This window comes from Emys orbicularis, chromosome 22 (assembly GCF_028017835.1).
Source record: "Emys orbicularis isolate rEmyOrb1 chromosome 22, rEmyOrb1.hap1, whole genome shotgun sequence".
Lineage (NCBI taxonomy): Eukaryota > Metazoa > Chordata > Testudines > Emydidae > Emys > Emys orbicularis.
In genome coordinates, this window is record NC_088704.1 from 11,980,834 (window position 1) to 11,997,789 (window position 16,956).

Here is a 16,956-nt window from a genome sequence, read left to right on the forward strand (position 1 = left end):
AAGGATAGCAAGGAATCTGTAGCTTTGAGTCCTGTATGTTAGAATTCCACATTGACTTGCACTAGGAGGAAATGTTTCCCTTTGAATTGGTCTATGCCCCTCTCTCCCTCTTCAATCAATGCACGAAGTTCTCTGAGGCGTGAGGAAGGGCACAGCCTCTCGAACAAGTTGCTTTGGTCTTTATACGGTGGATTTTTAAGCTCTCTGAAGATGCTTGCTTTTAGATTTATGCTTTCACCTTTGTTTACTTTACAGATATTTGCTTCTGTGCCGCATGCTGTGCTGTTTTTCCCTTCTCTGCAATATGCTTTCATCCCTTTGTCTCTCTTGCATCCGCTAGGATGCTTCAGAACTTGCTGTATTCTCTTTTCCTGACCTTAATCCCTCCATGTGTGTGTGAGTGTTTGTATCAAACAGCAAGTTAAGGAACAAGACTTGAAGAAAACAGGCTTAAAAACGAGAGAGAGTTTATTACAGAAATGGAAAAGTTTGGTATAAAAAAAAATCCATTGCACAGACTGCACATTTGTATACAAAGCTGTTCCAATGTACAGTCTGAATAGTCAATATATATAAGACATTTCCCAGGAAACCTTTATCTCCCGTTCCACAGCAGACAGAACATTTTAAATTAGGCTCAAGCTCAGTTTTTGAAAAGTGAATAAAAATAGATATATTAACTATAACCGTCTTTTTCTACATATTCAAGCAACGGTATGGCTGCCCTTTTTAACCATCATTTTCAAGACACTCTTGGGTAAGGAAATGGAATGTGCTGGTTTTCAAGGTGGAACCTTTAGGCAGTGCTTACAAAAAATAACCCTCCAAAACAACCCTGGAAATTCCCGGGTATGGCATCCCACCAGCAAGTGAGGATTTTTGTACGTTTCTAATTTCCCTTGGCACTTGAGGATTCTCTGGCTTCCGTTAAAGCTCTGCTCCCAGATGCATTGCTTTGAACTTTCAATACCGTAATGAAAGGAATAACATGCTCCTTTTCTCCCACCCCACCCCTGACGTGTGGGCAGCACTGCGAAATTTACTAGGTGCCTTTTCTGGTGTATTTTGCCTTTTCTCTAAAGCATCGAATACTGGTCACAGCTGGTGGCAATAGAGCTTTCTTCATGGACCAGAGGTCTGATCCAAGATGAATAATCCTATGCTTGTAAACCATAAAGCAGAGTGTTAAATATTCCCACATCTGGATTCTCTTTTAAGTAAAAACAGAAAGTTAAAAGCAGGTGGAACTTCAGGATCAAGCATCATAAAACAGAGATTCGATGGAGTAAAGCTTTAAATACAACTTGGGTTCCAGTGACAACACAAACCACTCGAGATTGCTTCTCTTAGTGCGTAATATTATCCAGGATCCTTTGCTGTATTAGAGCCACACATAATCTCTATATTATTTGATCCCTTGTTTACTAGCACTTCCATTAACCTGCCTTTTTCCAATTAAATATTAAAAGACCCTTCCTTTCCCCCCCCCCCCCCCCCCCCCCGCGCTTGTGGTTTGGAATACAGTGTCAATGTTAAAAGGCTTTTGGCTATGTTTGCTCCCTGTTCGCTCCTGGTCTTGCTGATTGTGTGATGAGGTGGCACAAAATGGCCCTTCTGTGTTCCAAGAGGAACACTAGTAACGTTGAAAATCAGTTCATTGCAGCTCAGAGAGTTGCATCCCAGTCCCTCATGTGCTTTCTAGTATAGATCTCCCACCTCCACATAGCCTAGAGCAGATGGGACTTGAGGTCTCTCCCAGAAAGCACTCTCCCTGGGAGTATAGTCTTGCATGGGTGACTAGTGGCCGGAAGGTGGTGATGAGACTTCAGGAAAGAGCAGGTGCCACATGCAATTGCCTAAAGTTTCAACCTAGCTTTTCCTGCATGGGGAGAATGGGCCAATTAACATGCACTGGAGGAACATCTCATTGTGGATATTTCTAAGATGTTTGAAGGGTTTGAAATAAAAGCCCCATTCCTCTGTTTCTTGGGTCTTGGTAGAAACTGCCTTCCTTGGCAAGATTTGTATTCACCCTCAATGAATCTAAACACTACAGAGATGGCAAAAAGGAGGGTAAAAGCTCCATTTTTCCTAAACTCTTAACTGGTAAAATAATAAGGCAACCATGTAAATCCCAGTGCTAGTGTAACCCCAACATATCCTTCCTGAAGATGCTGCTACTGCAGGATGTGCCTACTCTAACATAGTGTGTATCTTGTTGGGGGGAGAATGCCTTAAGAGGAGAGAACTGAGCTGAGCCATAGTAATGTTGGTACCTTTCCTCTCTCCCGTGTCTGCCTCAGAACTAATGTGTGATGCATAGTCAGTGTATGTAGCCCTTGTGGTCGCACACTTTCTAGATGAAGTAAACCATTTCAATGGCTGGTTTTGAGATTCCAGGCTGTTTCCCCTCAGTGCAGCAGTGTCACCGTAGCTTTACAATTGAGTGTTGCTTCTCCCTAGGGTTTGAAATCCTCTGGGCGGATCTTCATCTCGACTCTTTTCAGAGAGTAGGTTGAGCCGTGCCAGCCATACCAGGTGATTCCATCCATGTTTTTGGTGTGTTCCCCTTTGCGGTAGTAAACCCCATTCAGGTTGGAATCTGTGCAGCAGTTGTACCAGTATCCACCTTGCAGGAAACAAACAGAGAAAGCCTTTGTCTACCATTTAGTTAACACTGATGTTCTGTGTTCATGATGTGAACAATTTTCCTTCTGCAGGGAAGAAGTGGGAGAGGGGCCAGGGTGCAGAATTCATTCTGGGAGCCTGTGCCCTTGGCAGCTGACATTACATTGGGACAGGAGCTAAATTCAAGACACACTGTCTGGTGAGCCCTTCTTTGAAGAGTTCAGAAATGCAATGAACAGGGCAAATCACCAAGATGATGTAGCCAAATAAGCCCAGTGTCTTTGTTAAAGTTCTTGTCTGAGGCACTTGATGCACCTTTGAAAGTTTCATCTCCATTTCTTCCCTCTCTCCCTCTTTGAAAAACAAAAGGTCAGCAGAGGACACTGTTTAGTGTTCTTAGCTGGTTGGCTCTAGTATGCATCTGAATGCAATTGTCTGAGGGTTTACTTCGCAACTAAGGCAACAGTAAAGTAGAACAGCTGAATTCAGAAACTTTTCCCTGGGGGCTATAATTGCTTCACCATAAAGCCTACAGAGGTGAAGCTTATCCCTCTACATATTGGGGCTGTATTAAGAAATTTAAAATAAAACAGCAAGTTCAAAAGCACTCAGTTACCTTGGTGATGAGCACAGTATAAAAAGCTGAATAGAATATTCCATCCAGAGGCTCTCATTACAACATGAATAGAGCAGAGCTCAAGGTGCCTGAACCCCCAGATGAAAATAATTCTACACGTCACTGCAGCCCATATTTTATATATAATCTTACATTTATTTAGTACCTTCCATCTATAACTGAATATAAAAAAATATACAGGGATAATCTCACCCACCTCTGGGATAGCCAAGCAGATAATTGATGCACAGTACACTTAACAACTGTGTAGGTGGGTCAAGTATTGGCCAGAGACACCAGGGCAAACCCTGACTCCTGTGGAAAGTGCATAGCGTGGTTCATTCAAACACTTGCAGAGGAGGAATCTGTGTGCCTTACCTTTACGGAACTCGACACAGTCATCCACGCACTTGTCGTTGTCCTTGTCCTTGGTGCTGAAGGCTGTGTTGTTGTGGTACCTTAGGGAGTCACGCCCTGTGTTGCCGGTGTAGTTCCCCAGGAAAAGGCGGTAGCTATTCAACTCGTTGCTCAGGGTGAACTGGTTATATTGTGCGTAGCGGATGTTGCCTTCCCAGTCCTGCCACGGGATTAGAGGGGTGAAGAGGAAACAGATTCTGTTTTTAAATAAAATAAAAGTACTAGGCAGACTTTAGCAGCTGTGTTTACCTGGGATGCACGTTAGCTGAGTTTTCAATAGTAATTTCTCTTTTAAAATAGAGACTACAGACTAGACTGCAGGTACTCCACTATGACAAACTAGAATGAACAAATTTTCACTTAGCATAGCAGGCTGGTGTTAGCAGAATTACCAAGGCATCCTGTTTGCTAGGTGGTCTACATTGACATTAAGTTCTGTACGCAGAAATCTGGTACACTTCTTATCTTAAATGTGGGCTCACTCAGGTTGGTTTTTCCTCCCTCAGGGAGTGGCGTTTAGATTCTCTGGAAGCCTCACAAACCACCATTTTGTCCATTACCCCATGCTCATCTCTCAAGGCCCTACACTTACAACTGCCATTCTTCCAGTCATGACCTGGACTGATTAATAACTCGCCAGCCATTAATAGACTGGAGAAGTTGCTGCTGGGCAATGCAAAGCACTTCTTCCTCCTCCCCGTGTGCTGTCTCTGCAGCACTCCTGCCCAAAGGAGTGACCTTGAGTCCCTCCAATCTGTAGTTGGGCATCCCTGTGGATCTTTAAATCCCTAAAAGCTGGTCAGCAGCATAATCCCTCTGCCCTGGGCTATGACCTTGTTCACCTCAGTGATGGGCAAAATTCACCTGAGAATCCTTTAGAGTCTGTGGCTCACCCAAGATCCAATCTGTAGCCCCGTGAAGGTTCTGTTACACCGATAGTAAACCCTGGGGAATGTGCTTCTGTCATGCCCCTAATGTTGTTGCCAGGTCTCTCTCGCATTAGTCTCTCTAATCTAAATATGCAACTCCTTTAGCCCTCCATCGCTGTTAGGAGATTGCACTTTCTACCAAAGAACCACTGTGCACTAGAAGCTTTTGCTGCTGGAAGTGAGAACCTGTGAATTACCTCCAGCTCTACTCGCAGCAGGGTCGGGCGTCTGGAGAGCCGATAGATATTTTCATTCCCTAGCCAGAAATCTCCCCGGATATTGCCAAATCCTTCCTTGTATTGTTTCCAGTCTCTGTTGAAAGAGATCAGGCCAACTTTGCGCCTCTGGATGATGGTCCAGCCACCACCGTCTGTCTCCATGTCACAATACACCTGTAGCAAGAGAGGATGCAGTGCTAACCAGTCAGCAGGGTGACAGGGTCCCACTTCCGATTTCATTGTATACAAGATCAGGAAGCGGGGCAAGACACTGTGCACCAAACCTCATCTGTCAAGGGAGTTTGTTGGTTTGTGCAAAGAGGCATGAAAACCTGATTTGCTCTGAGCCTTTCTCTCTCCAGTATATCCTCTCCATCCCTACTATATAAGATCCTGTAGGGATTTTAAATGTAATATGCCCTCTCCCTCCCTCCGACACTGTAAAAACTGGACTTCAGTCTAAGTGTTTTGCGCATGTACAGTATTGAAGAAGCTCTGCTAGAACCAAAGGCATGCACGGTGTATGCATGGCATCCTCACCTCTAGGTCAGGGCTCCCCAAGAATTCATCTGGAGGCAGCTTGTAAACACCGGAGATTCTGTAATTCTTCTGGTAAAGGGATGAGCAGTCATAGACAGCATCTACTTGAATCAAACACAGGAAGTAAGATGCTGAGCAGGAAAAGGGCCACCTACTGCGGATGTGCGTCCTCGAAGGCTTTAACGCAGTTCTTGAGATAAACATTCAAAGGGGCCATTTTGTTGCATCTCCAGTGAAGTGCAAAAGGGTGGAGAAAAATCTGCCTGGGGTGTGATGTGTGCATGGAACAGCGTAGCTTTGATCAGTGCCTGGGGCTGCTCACCTCTAGATGAGCTGTATGGCAGCAGTATTGGTGCTGGTCGGGTTTGCATGTGAGAGAGAGGGAGGTGGCAGCATTGGAACATGAGGTGCTTTCTGTGGGAGGTGGGATTTCTAAGCCTTTTGTCTTCAGCCCCCAAACAGAAAATACTCCTCATAGGAACTCGAAAGCCCATGAAATGAGACAACACTTGTTAAAAATGAGAGAGATGATCAGGCTGGTGCTGGATGGGTGGTTATGAGGCCTTGAAGCAAATTGCAAAGCCCCATTGCATGTATAGGGCTAGGTACAGTATTTGCAGATGCTGAAATAATCCATTACTACAACTGTAGGAAATATTTTTGTTTGCTTTAAAATATCTATCTTTCCACTACGCAAATGAAGATTTAACCCTTTCTGTGGCTGCTTAGCACAATACGATGGCATTAAAATTCTAGCACACAGGAAAGAATGCTGAATGTAATTTAGTCATCTCTGGCTTGGTTATAAAATATACAAGGAAGTGGCTTTGTGCTTGGCTCTGGGGGGCTGCGTTAGCACTTTACAGCATGCAGTCTTGTCTCTCTCTTCTCCCACCCATCAGGAGGTGGGGGTATTTTGAAAGCAGCACGTTTGAGAGGGAGGAAGTGCCAGGTGCTCAATAGCGACCCCTCTGGCCTGCTCTGAAGTGAATCTGTGGGGGGCTCCTTGTGCTTGAACCCTTGTGTGGTGGCCACAGTCTCGGGGCGCAGATGATGGTAGGGTGAGGGAGACTAAAAATGGGGAGCTCTAATTAGCTCTATTCTAGATCCAGGGAGGAAAGGGCTAAGCGTAAAGGACAGAGATGCTGTGCTATACAAGGAAACGAATGGCTTGTATGTGTAACTAGCAGAATCAAAACAGCATCCATTACCTGTTACCTTTATAGTCTCCTAACCTCTTACTGTAGTGCACAAAGCTCCAGCCTTCACAGCCATTTCTGTTTTGTATTAAAATTACCATCGTGTGAATAAAATGTCCATGCTGGGGAATGAGAGTGTACATTCGTTGCCCCTCTATACACAGGTCCCTGTCTGACAGAAAGGCCAGACCGTCTGCCTATGCTGATCATGTGGTTGGGCAGATTAGCTGAGTTTGTGAATAAAACACATTGCGCAATAGTTTCTGTATCACAGTTTGCGATGGGGGAGATGGCATTTAGCTCATCTGAATCTCAGTCTTGGCAGCCCCCCTTCTCTCTGGATAGGAGCTGATTGAGGGTAGGTGGTGCACACAGCTGCTTTTACGGGAGGGGAGAGAAGCTAGCTGTGGTGAGGATTTATCCCTCCTGACAGTTTTTTCAGCATATTGCAGGGTGAATGACTTTCACCTGGTGGCATGAATTCCCTGCATCTGGCTGCTCAAGTCCCTACTTGGCTGGCTTTCTCTGTGTGCTGCTTTATTTTACAAAACCACATTGCGGCGTTACTATACCCCGATGAGACTCATTACGGTAAAACCTTTCTGTTTATTTAAGACGATATAAATAGTGAGCAGTGTTTCCAAACTAACGACGTTAAACCTTTTCCTTAAGCAGACCTTAGTAAATACTGGTGGTTTAAGATTTTTTTTTTCCCTGTTGTAAAACAGACCCAGAATTACGGTGTTCAGCACATACAACCACCCCAGGCAATAGTAGTCTTTAGAAGGAAGTTTAACCTTGTTGGAATGGTCTCCCTTTGGAGTAGACTTTCCTCAGCATATCCAAAGCAAATGTGCTGTGAAACTTTCCTGCAACACTATACCAGGGAAGGAGGGAGAATTTTAAGCTATTGAAATGTGTTTGTGTTATATCAGGGATTTTGCATAATCTACAACCTTGGATTTCTGAGAATTATTATTCAAAAGATGTCTTTTTTTTATTTTATTCTGGATCAGACAGGCATAAAGATGGTGTTGCATCTGCAATGGTGGTTAGAAGTGTCTCCAATTGTTTAACTAACCCCTGATCCCCTACCAGCGTTCTGGATGATATGGGCATATTATTGCCAGAAGTTTTCCCACACAAACTGACTGCCTCTCTGTTCAGATTGGGATCATAGTACTTTGGGGGGCGAGGGGAGGGGAGATGTATTAAATGAGTCCATCCCGCTGCAATTGCAGGATCTGTTCTGCTCCCCCAACCCTTAACAGAGCATATCTGATATTAAACTGATAACTGGATCTATGGATTTCTGGCCAAATAAACCTGGCAGCTTTTTGCGCTGTTGTGTCTGCAGAAGTGCACTGGGTAGACTGGCATTCAGTGGGCACAGTCACCAGCTGTGTTAATGGGACATGCTAGCATAGGTTAAAAGTTGGTGGTTAGTTGGGGTTCTGCATTAAGAGGCGCATCTGGGAGCTTAGAGGCTCCATCCTTACCAGCTGAGGTTTGTGTGACCGTCTGGGCTGCCTGCAGCTGCATGATGTCTATCTGGCTGTTAATTTCGGAGTACTTGCTCTCGGCATCGATGAGCCGGGACTCCATCTGCTTGGTGCTCCCTTCCAGCTCCATCACCTGCATAACCACATTCACCCAGTCGTCTTCCTGCTTCTTGCTCAGTGACCCCAGCATGGTGCTCAGGTTGGCTATCTGCAACTTGAGCTCTTTCATCTCATCGCAGCAGCCCATCAGTTTGAGCTGGGTGTTCCCGTTGGTCGTTCTCCTCTTGGGAGGCTTCTGCAGCCACGCTGGGTAGATGGCCAAGGACAAGGTGATAACACAGAGCCATGCCAGTTGCATAGTGACTTTCACTGGCATTTTCACTCTCAGCAGTGAGAACTCCTGAGTTCTCTGACTGAGTCCACTGCAGATGCTGTGCGCGCAGCAAGGGCACGTATGAAACTCTTCTGAAAGTGCTACAGCACGCTGGTGCCCTAACTCTGTTTCTCTCCCCCTCTCTCTCAGTGAAGGTGGAGTCTAAAGGGGACTTCTGCAGCCCTTTCCTGTAAGAGTCTGTGCATTCTGGAAGTCTCTATCTCTCAGCATCTTAAATATCTTTTCTCCTGTGTACCTCCACCCCCCTGCAGCCGTACACAGCATTCTAGCCCCTCCCAGCTAATCTGTTCATATCAAGTGCCTACGGGCTGAAATCAACACAGACTTAGGCCAAAAAAGGGGTGGAGGGGGAGACTTCCCTCCACTCACCTCTGCCCTGTGGGGTGGGAGAGAGGGCTAGGAATTCATGGGAGTTTCCATTTGGGTTTTAGCCCTTTCGGTGACTAAGTCTGGCACGTCAGAGAACATAACAGCATTGGAGGTCCAGGACATGAGAGGGCTCTCTAACAGGGATGATTTTGTAGCAATTTGAACAAGGTGACTCCTGTGGGGAATGCTCCTAGCTTTGACAGTCCTATTTAAAGTATTCCACATGAGCTGTATCTCTTGGGTGCTTTTCCGTTTTGATTTGGTGCAGAGACCATTTTAGCCATTTCATCCCATAAACAGCTAATCCTCCTCTCTCCAGAGGATCAGTCGTTCTTGGAGTATGTGTCTTGTAGGATTTGGAACTGTTCACTTTAGAGAGGAGATGACTAAGAGGCAGTATAGAATGGTGACTGTATAGAGCAGGTAAATCATGTGCCTCTTTGTACCCTTTCTCATAATACAAGAACATGGGACATTCTGTAACATTGAAAAGCAGCAAATTTAACACTGACAAAAGGAAATGCATTTTTTTACCCAACATATAATTAACCCGGTGAGTTGATATTGAGGCCAGAATTCTAACAGGTTTTTGAAAAAGAATTAGACATTAGAATTAGAGCATCCACAGTTTTTATATAAAATATAGGATTAAAAATAATCCTATTAAACCCTCATAATTCAGGACATAAGCCATGCATTAGATGTTGGGGTTAGGGAGAAACTTTCCCTACGGCAGATTATTCTATAACTGTCATCCACAAGGATTGTTACATCTTCCTCTGAAGCATCTGTCCTGGCTGCTGTTGGAGGCAGGAGATGGGACTAGATAGAGCACGGGCTTGATTCAGTCTGGCTGCTCCGATGGTAAATGTCATGGATGCCTGTTTTTAAAAAAATCAATTAATCTCGCTTGTGCCTGGTAGGAAGAAAGTGCGAAAGACACAACTGAGCCATCTTGTTCTACATGGAAGTCACTCACTGGTCTAAAAAGGAACTAGGATACATGGTGATAAATCAATTAACCTAATTAAAACCTTACTAGTCCCTGATGCATCTTGGACCTATGGAAACATAACTTGCTCCAGCACTCAGCTTTTACTCCTCAGCCGTGTTAAACTTACTGCTAGATGTTTTGTTTGTAGCGACGGATGAACGTGCCAGCCATCTAGTAACTTTTCAGCAAAGCAGCAGTGGTGTCCTGGCAGGGTTCAGAAAAGTGGGAAGATGAAAGCATCAGAGCGTTTGCAAAGATGAAGCATGGTGACACATTGCTGCAGACGCCATATTTCCCAGGGGAGAGACGAGAGCAGGGGTAGAGATCTCTGAGCACATAGCATGGGTGTCTTGGTGGCTGACCCCTCCTGTGTGCTGTGCTCAGGGCACACTCCTGCCATCTGAGGCATCAGCAGGCAAGGCTCCCACATGTTTCCAGTGACCTGAGATGCCACTAGACTCCGTCAGTCAGGAGTGACAGGTATTTTTCTTTGAAAGTACAGCGGCTCCCTCTCCTCACGAGAGCGTTGGCTGTTGCTTGTTTTCTGTTGCTGGCATTTCAAGAACCTTCCATAGCAAAATTGTGTTTTATACCACAAACCAGCATGTGCCCCACACGCAGACCAAAAGCCTGACCTTTTTGTTCTGCATGTAATCCTGTCTGAGCCCTCTTCTAGCCAGAGCTTCTGTCTTTCCCTGGGGGCACATTTTTGTCAGGCTGCATGTGACGAGAAACCTGTTTTTGACAAAAACAGAGACCAATAGTGGAGTAAGCTGGGTTCTTGTTTCTCTCCCCCCACACACAAAAAAAAAAAGCACACTCCCACTTGTGTCCCTGCTGTGGTCAAACCCTTGGCGTTCTTTTGAAATTCCAACAGCCTCTTTTATTTTTTCTAAGCAGTTCTGAAAGCTGATCAGTGGTGCTCGGTCCTAAAATAGAAGTGAAGCCTGTCCGTGATGTGCTACCCTCTGACAAAGGGACATGGCCCACCTTTGCTGCTGTTCTACCTCCCTGAAACTCGTTTTCATTTTCAAATGCTCTTAGCTCCTGACTACATCTTTATGGCCACTATAGTATATGAATCTCAAAAATTGGGGACAGGGTATAGGCAGTGGAGGGGCACTTGCAGTCCCCAAGGGACACTGAAATATATCCTCCTGCTTTCAGTCTGGAAGTAATGAAAGGACCCAATGTTCAGACAAATTCTTGCCTTCAGTCAGGGATTCTAATACAGAGGAGAAACTGGTCCAGTGGTGAAGGCATTAGACTGGAAGACAGCAGACTTAGGTTTTATTTCTGGTCCTGCCCCAGGGCTGTTTCCTCTGAGGCAAGTTATTTCACCTCTCTTTGACTCAGTTTCCCTGTCTTTAAAATGGGGATGATACTCCGTTTGCTAAAGCACTTTGGTGTCTATGCTGTACAACAGCTAACAAGGAACAAGTCTTGGTAGACAAGAACAGAGAAGAGGGCAAACCTAGGAAAATTCCCTTCATTACATCTGAGGAAGCTTTAGAGAGATTTAGACAGGAGTTGTGAGCTTTTAGGGGAGAAACTCAGTTCTTAACTTTAATTGGGCTTGCTTTCTTAGTAAGTATTTGAAAGATGAAGCCTTTGTTTGAAAAACCGAATAGCAATCTCTAAAGCAGCGACAGCTGCTGCAGCTCAGTGCCAAACAGTATCATATATATTAGAGGCTGGTACCACTATCACTTATTGGGGGTCCTTAGAGCTTTGGGATTCAAAGAATCCCATAAAGAGGAGACTGTCTGTATATTGGAAGTGTGGACTGTACTGGATACAACTCATGAGTGAGGGGGGCTCTCCTCCAAACTCCTGGGCAGCTTCCAGGTTTATTTTCCTTGTTCTGTTGCATTCTTTTCTCCTTTCCAAAATGAAAAGATTTCACACTGGAATTGAGAATGTTTGTCTAAAACTGGGTTTTTTTCCTTTTTTCCTCCTCTTACCAGAAGGGGTCATAAAAGAACATTCCTAGCAGGATTCCTTTTCATTGCAAATGCTGGTTTGTAGAGAAGCCTTAGTGTCTGGCCCTTTAATTGGTTAGAGTCAAGCATGTAGATCTGTGTGCTTGAGAGGTGGGGGCTTTTGGCAAATGTCTGGAGATGCAGCAAGCCTCCAATGAGCATGGCCAGGATCTTGAGAACTAAACTCCCAGCTGATGGCCCTATCTCAGGACAGGAGCGTTCTACCTGGCAGTGCTTTGTGGTTAGGAATAACAGGATCACTGTGTATTTTTTCTCCTAAGAACTTTTAGCTTCCACTATAGGAAAGTGAAGCCTTGGGCATGTTTCACTGGTGCTGCAGTGTATGTGACATAGGCTCAGAGCTGAGAGAGGGATATATGGGTTCTTCTCAGACATACAACTTTTCTGAGGATGGTCTTGATACAAATTGTGTGTATCATCCCCTTCTTGTGCAGAAATGTTAATTTTCCCATCACTGGCTTTTTCTGCTTTCTTGACTTTTTGTGTTCTTAGTGCCTTATCACCTGGAGATTAAAGAGTCGAGAAAGGAAGAAAATTACTTCAGAATTTCTGCAGAGATCTGAACAGATGGGCAAAAAGCATTTGGCTTTTAGCACGTCTCAGGCTTTGACCTTGCTTTCCCTGAATTCTTACTTGGGACCAGAACAACTAATGTCCTATTGACACTGGGATCAGAAATGTGCTAGCTACCACTGTGCTTAAACGTAGCTGTTGCTTGCATGGTTCTGGCATGATTTCCTTGACATGTGTAGACCCTGCATTGCTTGCTTGCTTGTTTTAGGGATCTTTCCTAGCCCAACCATGTTGTAAATTAACCCATCCAGTCCCCTTTCCCTGGTATTCAATAGCATGATGCTGTAACGTGCCCAGCAGATGACCAATCCCTTTTCACCCCAGATAGGGAAATAACACTGGAATCCTGCTACCCACAACTGATTCTGAATATGGTTATATCTGGCCTGGTGCCATTCCCTAGGCAAACAGGGCTTATATCACTAGCTGGTGTTACATAATTAGGAGTATATTAGTGTTTTCTAATTAGAGGTAGCTATCTCCTATACCTGGCGGGATAGATTAAATCAGTGTTGGGCTTAAGTTACTCCTTCCTCTGGGGAGCTGTTCCAGCAGGTGGACGAGTTCAACGTGGGTGAAGCTAAGATTAGAAGGCAAACTCAGCGCCCCGTGGCTATTTGGTAGTCAGTCATTGTAGAGCACATAACATGCAGCTGGTAAATGCTTTTAGGGACCTAACCCACTGTTGTTGCCTACTGTGATTGACAAGGTGCTTATTAGATTCTTCACTGCTGGCAAATTCCAGGAAATCTACCCCTAGCAAAGGATCCTTAGGGATGTGTGTATTTCCTCCAGATGTGTAATAAGTGTGTGTGTGTAGTTTAAGCTTTGGATATTTTAATAATGCTCATGTTCATTGTTTTTAACTCAGCAGCTCACAATTAGTAACTGATTTCTTATTAAAGTCAAATAGAATTATTGACTGTCCGAGTGATTTGGTTACGTAACCAATAATAGAGAATGTATCCAATATACGAGAGAATAGAATACTGCAGACTTCCAGGCTGGAGTCACAAATCTGATGGAAGAATTATTTCAGGGAGATACAAATCTATTCCCATTACCGCGTCCTGATTTTACTGAGGATGAGTAAGGACAGATACCTCTATAGTCTTCGTTGCTGCAGCCAGTAAATATATTCCATTATTATGGTTGCAAAAACAAAGAAGCACAATAGAAATGCATTTCCTAAGAATAAAAACTAAGACGTGGAAAGACTTATTGGTTTTATTAGCTTTAATTACTAAAGTATCTGAGGGAAGATAGAGGAAGTGAGGTGACCTGATTTTTAAAAAATCATTGGTATAACTCCTGGAATGGCATGTGATATTTATACTACCTTGGCAGTGTTCTTACCTTGCATATCTGATGCCTAAAGACTCTGTCTCTGATCTTGCCTTTTTCCCCTAAATGTTTTCCCTTGCTATTTTCCTTCACTACCTTCATTAAATCTCACTTATTAAAGGGCAGGAGATAGCGAGAGGGAGACTTTCTGCAGCATGTCCAACAGGGTTGGCTGAGAATTCTGTTATGGTTTTCACTGCCTCTCCCCACATCAGCAGGAAGCTGTGTGCAGGCTTTTATATCAACACTGGGAATCCAGCCAACTTCAGGGCCTGTAAGTGATGTGATGAGACTTCACTGGAAAGATGAAGGGGGATTGGCGTGGCCTCTGAACAGTCAATCACTGCAATGGTTATTGAAAACAACTCTTTGCTGACATTGGTTTCCCAAAACATTTGTTCCCAAGCATGGGAATAATTTTTAGTAGCTTGATGGAGAGGTTTTGTGGTGAGGTTTTTTTCAAAAGTGTGTTGAATCAAGGATTCAGGGATGCCTGAACACAAATAAACCATAGAATTGGAGAAACTGGCCAGCAAAGGCAACTCCCTGTGCCAGAAGATTATGTGTTCCCCAAAGCTTCCACAAAGCCTCAGCTTCTAATCCCAGAGGAGAGCTCCCCACACTTCTGCACAGGGGAAAATAAACTTGATTTAGATGGGTGACACTTTCAGAACAATGGGAAAGGGAGCCTTTCAATGGGTGGGGAGAGGAGAAGAGGGGTCTCACCTCAGTTTGACTCCCTAATCTTGCATAGCCTCTGAGCATCTGCATTAATGCAGAAATGTGCCTTTCCTACCAAGCTTTTGAAACCTTTTCTGGCTGATGCAAGATGGCAAGTGTGTGTTCTCCACTCACTGGGGGAAGATTAATTTTGGGGCCTCCTGAAAGATTTCTGTTAAAGCAAAGCTTATCTTTTTATTGTGAGAAGGTAAGGGAGGGATCCAGTCTGCTTTCACTTACCTTCTGCGTTCTCAAACATCTTACAAATTTTGAATGACAGACAATATTGTTGGTGACCTTCAGAGAGCAGGGAGCACTGGAAAGCTACCAGGGGCATCTGAGAGAGAATCTTTCCATTGAGTATTATATGATATGCAGGAGAACCTAAGGGGAGAAGAAAGCCCAGCATATGAGTGCTTTTCCTTCTGGTGGTAGCAACTTTGTTGATAGGTTTGTTTTTTTTCCACTCCCAATCCTTATCTGATTTCTTTTTGAAAAGCCTTTACAATATAGAATTTTTATTTCTTATTCAGTGCCTGTTCGATGCATTCATAACTTAACATTAGTTGCATTATCTTTTAAGCAACACTAAAACAATTTGCTGAAGACTTGAGTATTTAGTCCTTGCTCATTAGGACGGTGAGTTTGTCATGGGCATCAGTTTTTGAGACTACTGTTTCACCCCTCCCCCCCGCCCCAATAACCTTTGTCTTCTTACATTAGCTGGTCACCTCTTGTAATAACCATCCTTGCTACCATACATGTGTGAAGAAAGGGAATTGCTTTCCAGGATGCCTGGCCAAACAGGACTGGAGTGGAGGGAAGGAGTTTGCACAATCAAAGCAAAATCAGAAACATGGATTAAAACTTAGATTTTATCAAAATGTGCCGTGACTCATCCATGATTTTCTTTGCCAAACTATCTTTACCAAACTCGTTGCCCTTACCTGGCTGCAAAGGATTATGTATGCAGACCACATAGGGTGAAATCACCTTTTGATGACTCTTATTAGCCTCAGTTTTCATTCTTTTCTGTGATTATAGCCTGTGCCACAAATGTATCTAAATCGTTCTGAACCGCAATGACCGAAACACTCTTCCAGTGTTGCATTTTAAAAAGCCAAGGTTTTTACTGCTGCTTTAGATTTCCACATAAAATATGAAATCAGACTGTGGAAATTAGAGAAATCAGAGCATTATTTTAAAATAACATACACCTCTACCCCGATATAACACGAATTCGGATATAACACGGTAAAGCAGCGCTCCGGGTGGGCGGGGCTGCGCACTCCGGTGGATCAAAGCAAGTTCGATATAACGTGGTTTCACCTATAACACGGTAAGATTTTTTGGCTCCCGAGGACAGCGTTATATCGAGGTAGAGGTGTATGTCAAATCCCTTCCATTGCTATGAAATCACGGTTGGAAGGGACCTCAGGAGGTCATCTAGTCCAACCCCCCGCTCAAAGCAGGACCAATCCCCAACTAAATCATCCCAGCCGGGGCTTTGTCAAGCCTGACCTTAAAAACCTCTAAGGAAGGAGATTCCACCACCTCCCTAGGTAACCCATTCCAGTGTTTCACCACCCTCCTAGTGAAAAAGTTTTTCCTAATATCCAACCTAAACCTCCCCCACTGCAACTTGAGACCATTACTCCTTGTTCTGTCATCTGCTACCACTGAGAACAGTCTAGATCCATCCTCTTTGGAACCCCCTTTCAGGTAGTTGAAAGTAGCTATCAAATCTCCCCCCTCATTCTTCTCTTCTGCAGGCTAAATAATCCTAGTTCTCTCAGCCTCTCCTCACAAGTCATGTGCTCCAGCCCCCTAATCATTTTTGTTGCCCTCTGCTGGATTCTTTCCAATTTTTCCACATCCTTCTTGTAGTGTGGGGCCCAAAACTGGACACAGTTGCCAAGTTGTGTTCCTGCTGGGGGCTGCCATTTTAATGATATGTATCCAGACAGGAAGACAGCAAGACAGAGAGAGAGAGAGAGAGAGAACAGTGGGCGATTTCCAGAGCTCTTTTAAGGTAAGAAATAGAAGAATTCCATAGATGTTCACACTAAAACAAAATACAGAACTTACCTTAAAAGAGCTGTAGAAATTTCCTGCTGCTCCCCATGTCTGACTGCAGCTTTGATCTCCCCCCATGATGCTTGTAATCAGCTGACAATGGAGCTAGCTCCTTAGTTTAAAAAAAAAAATGAATAGGATTAAAAATATAATTAGGAATTATTTTGTCTTGCTTTTCACTTTGGATCAAGCAATTGAAACCCTCACATAAAAAAGGTAATTTGAACCTTGACAGCATCCTTTTTCAAAGAAAACCTCAAGAAGATATAAAATGGTAGCCAAACTCTTTTGAAAATAAAAATAATTTAAATTTGGTAACTGGAAGTTGGTAAAATGCATTGCAGATGTTCTTTATTAACTTAACTGATTAATCGGCACTTTGAAAACAAAACAACTCCTGCAATACAGAGGAAGTTAGGGAGGAAGGAAAAGTA

The 16,956-nt window shown here is 44.0% G+C and overlaps 2 protein-coding genes across 2 annotated transcripts in view; one reads left to right on the forward strand and one right to left on the reverse strand.

Annotated features, from left to right (window-relative positions):
- MTOR (mechanistic target of rapamycin kinase) overlaps positions 1 to 16,956 on the forward strand; it is a 102,947-nt gene that overhangs the window by 33,226 nt on the left and 52,765 nt on the right. The window lies entirely within an intron of this gene.
- Positions 2,460 to 8,425, reverse strand: ANGPTL7 (angiopoietin like 7). Its single transcript, XM_065421423.1, has 5 exons — positions 8,047 to 8,425; positions 5,349 to 5,449; positions 4,788 to 4,982; positions 3,623 to 3,821; positions 2,460 to 2,629 (listed from the first exon to the last, which is right to left on the reverse strand). The coding sequence occupies exons 1-5, from the start codon at positions 8,423 to 8,425 to the stop codon at positions 2,460 to 2,462; spliced, it is 1,044 nt and encodes a 347-aa protein (XP_065277495.1).

Bases quoted from the DNA above. Each gene is read 5' to 3' on its own strand.
- ANGPTL7 (XM_065421423.1), bottom strand. From the start codon at position 8,425: ATGCCAGTGAAAGTCACTATGCAACTGGCATGGCTCTGTGTTATCACC. The intron at 4,983-5,348 runs GTGAGGATGCCA...CTCTTGCTACAG, and splicing joins TGGGGAGCCCTGACCTAGAG to GTGTATTGTGACATGGAGAC. The intron at 3,822-4,787 runs GTAATTCACAGG...ATCCCGTGGCAG, and splicing joins TGCTGCGAGTAGAGCTGGAG to GACTGGGAAGGCAACATCCG.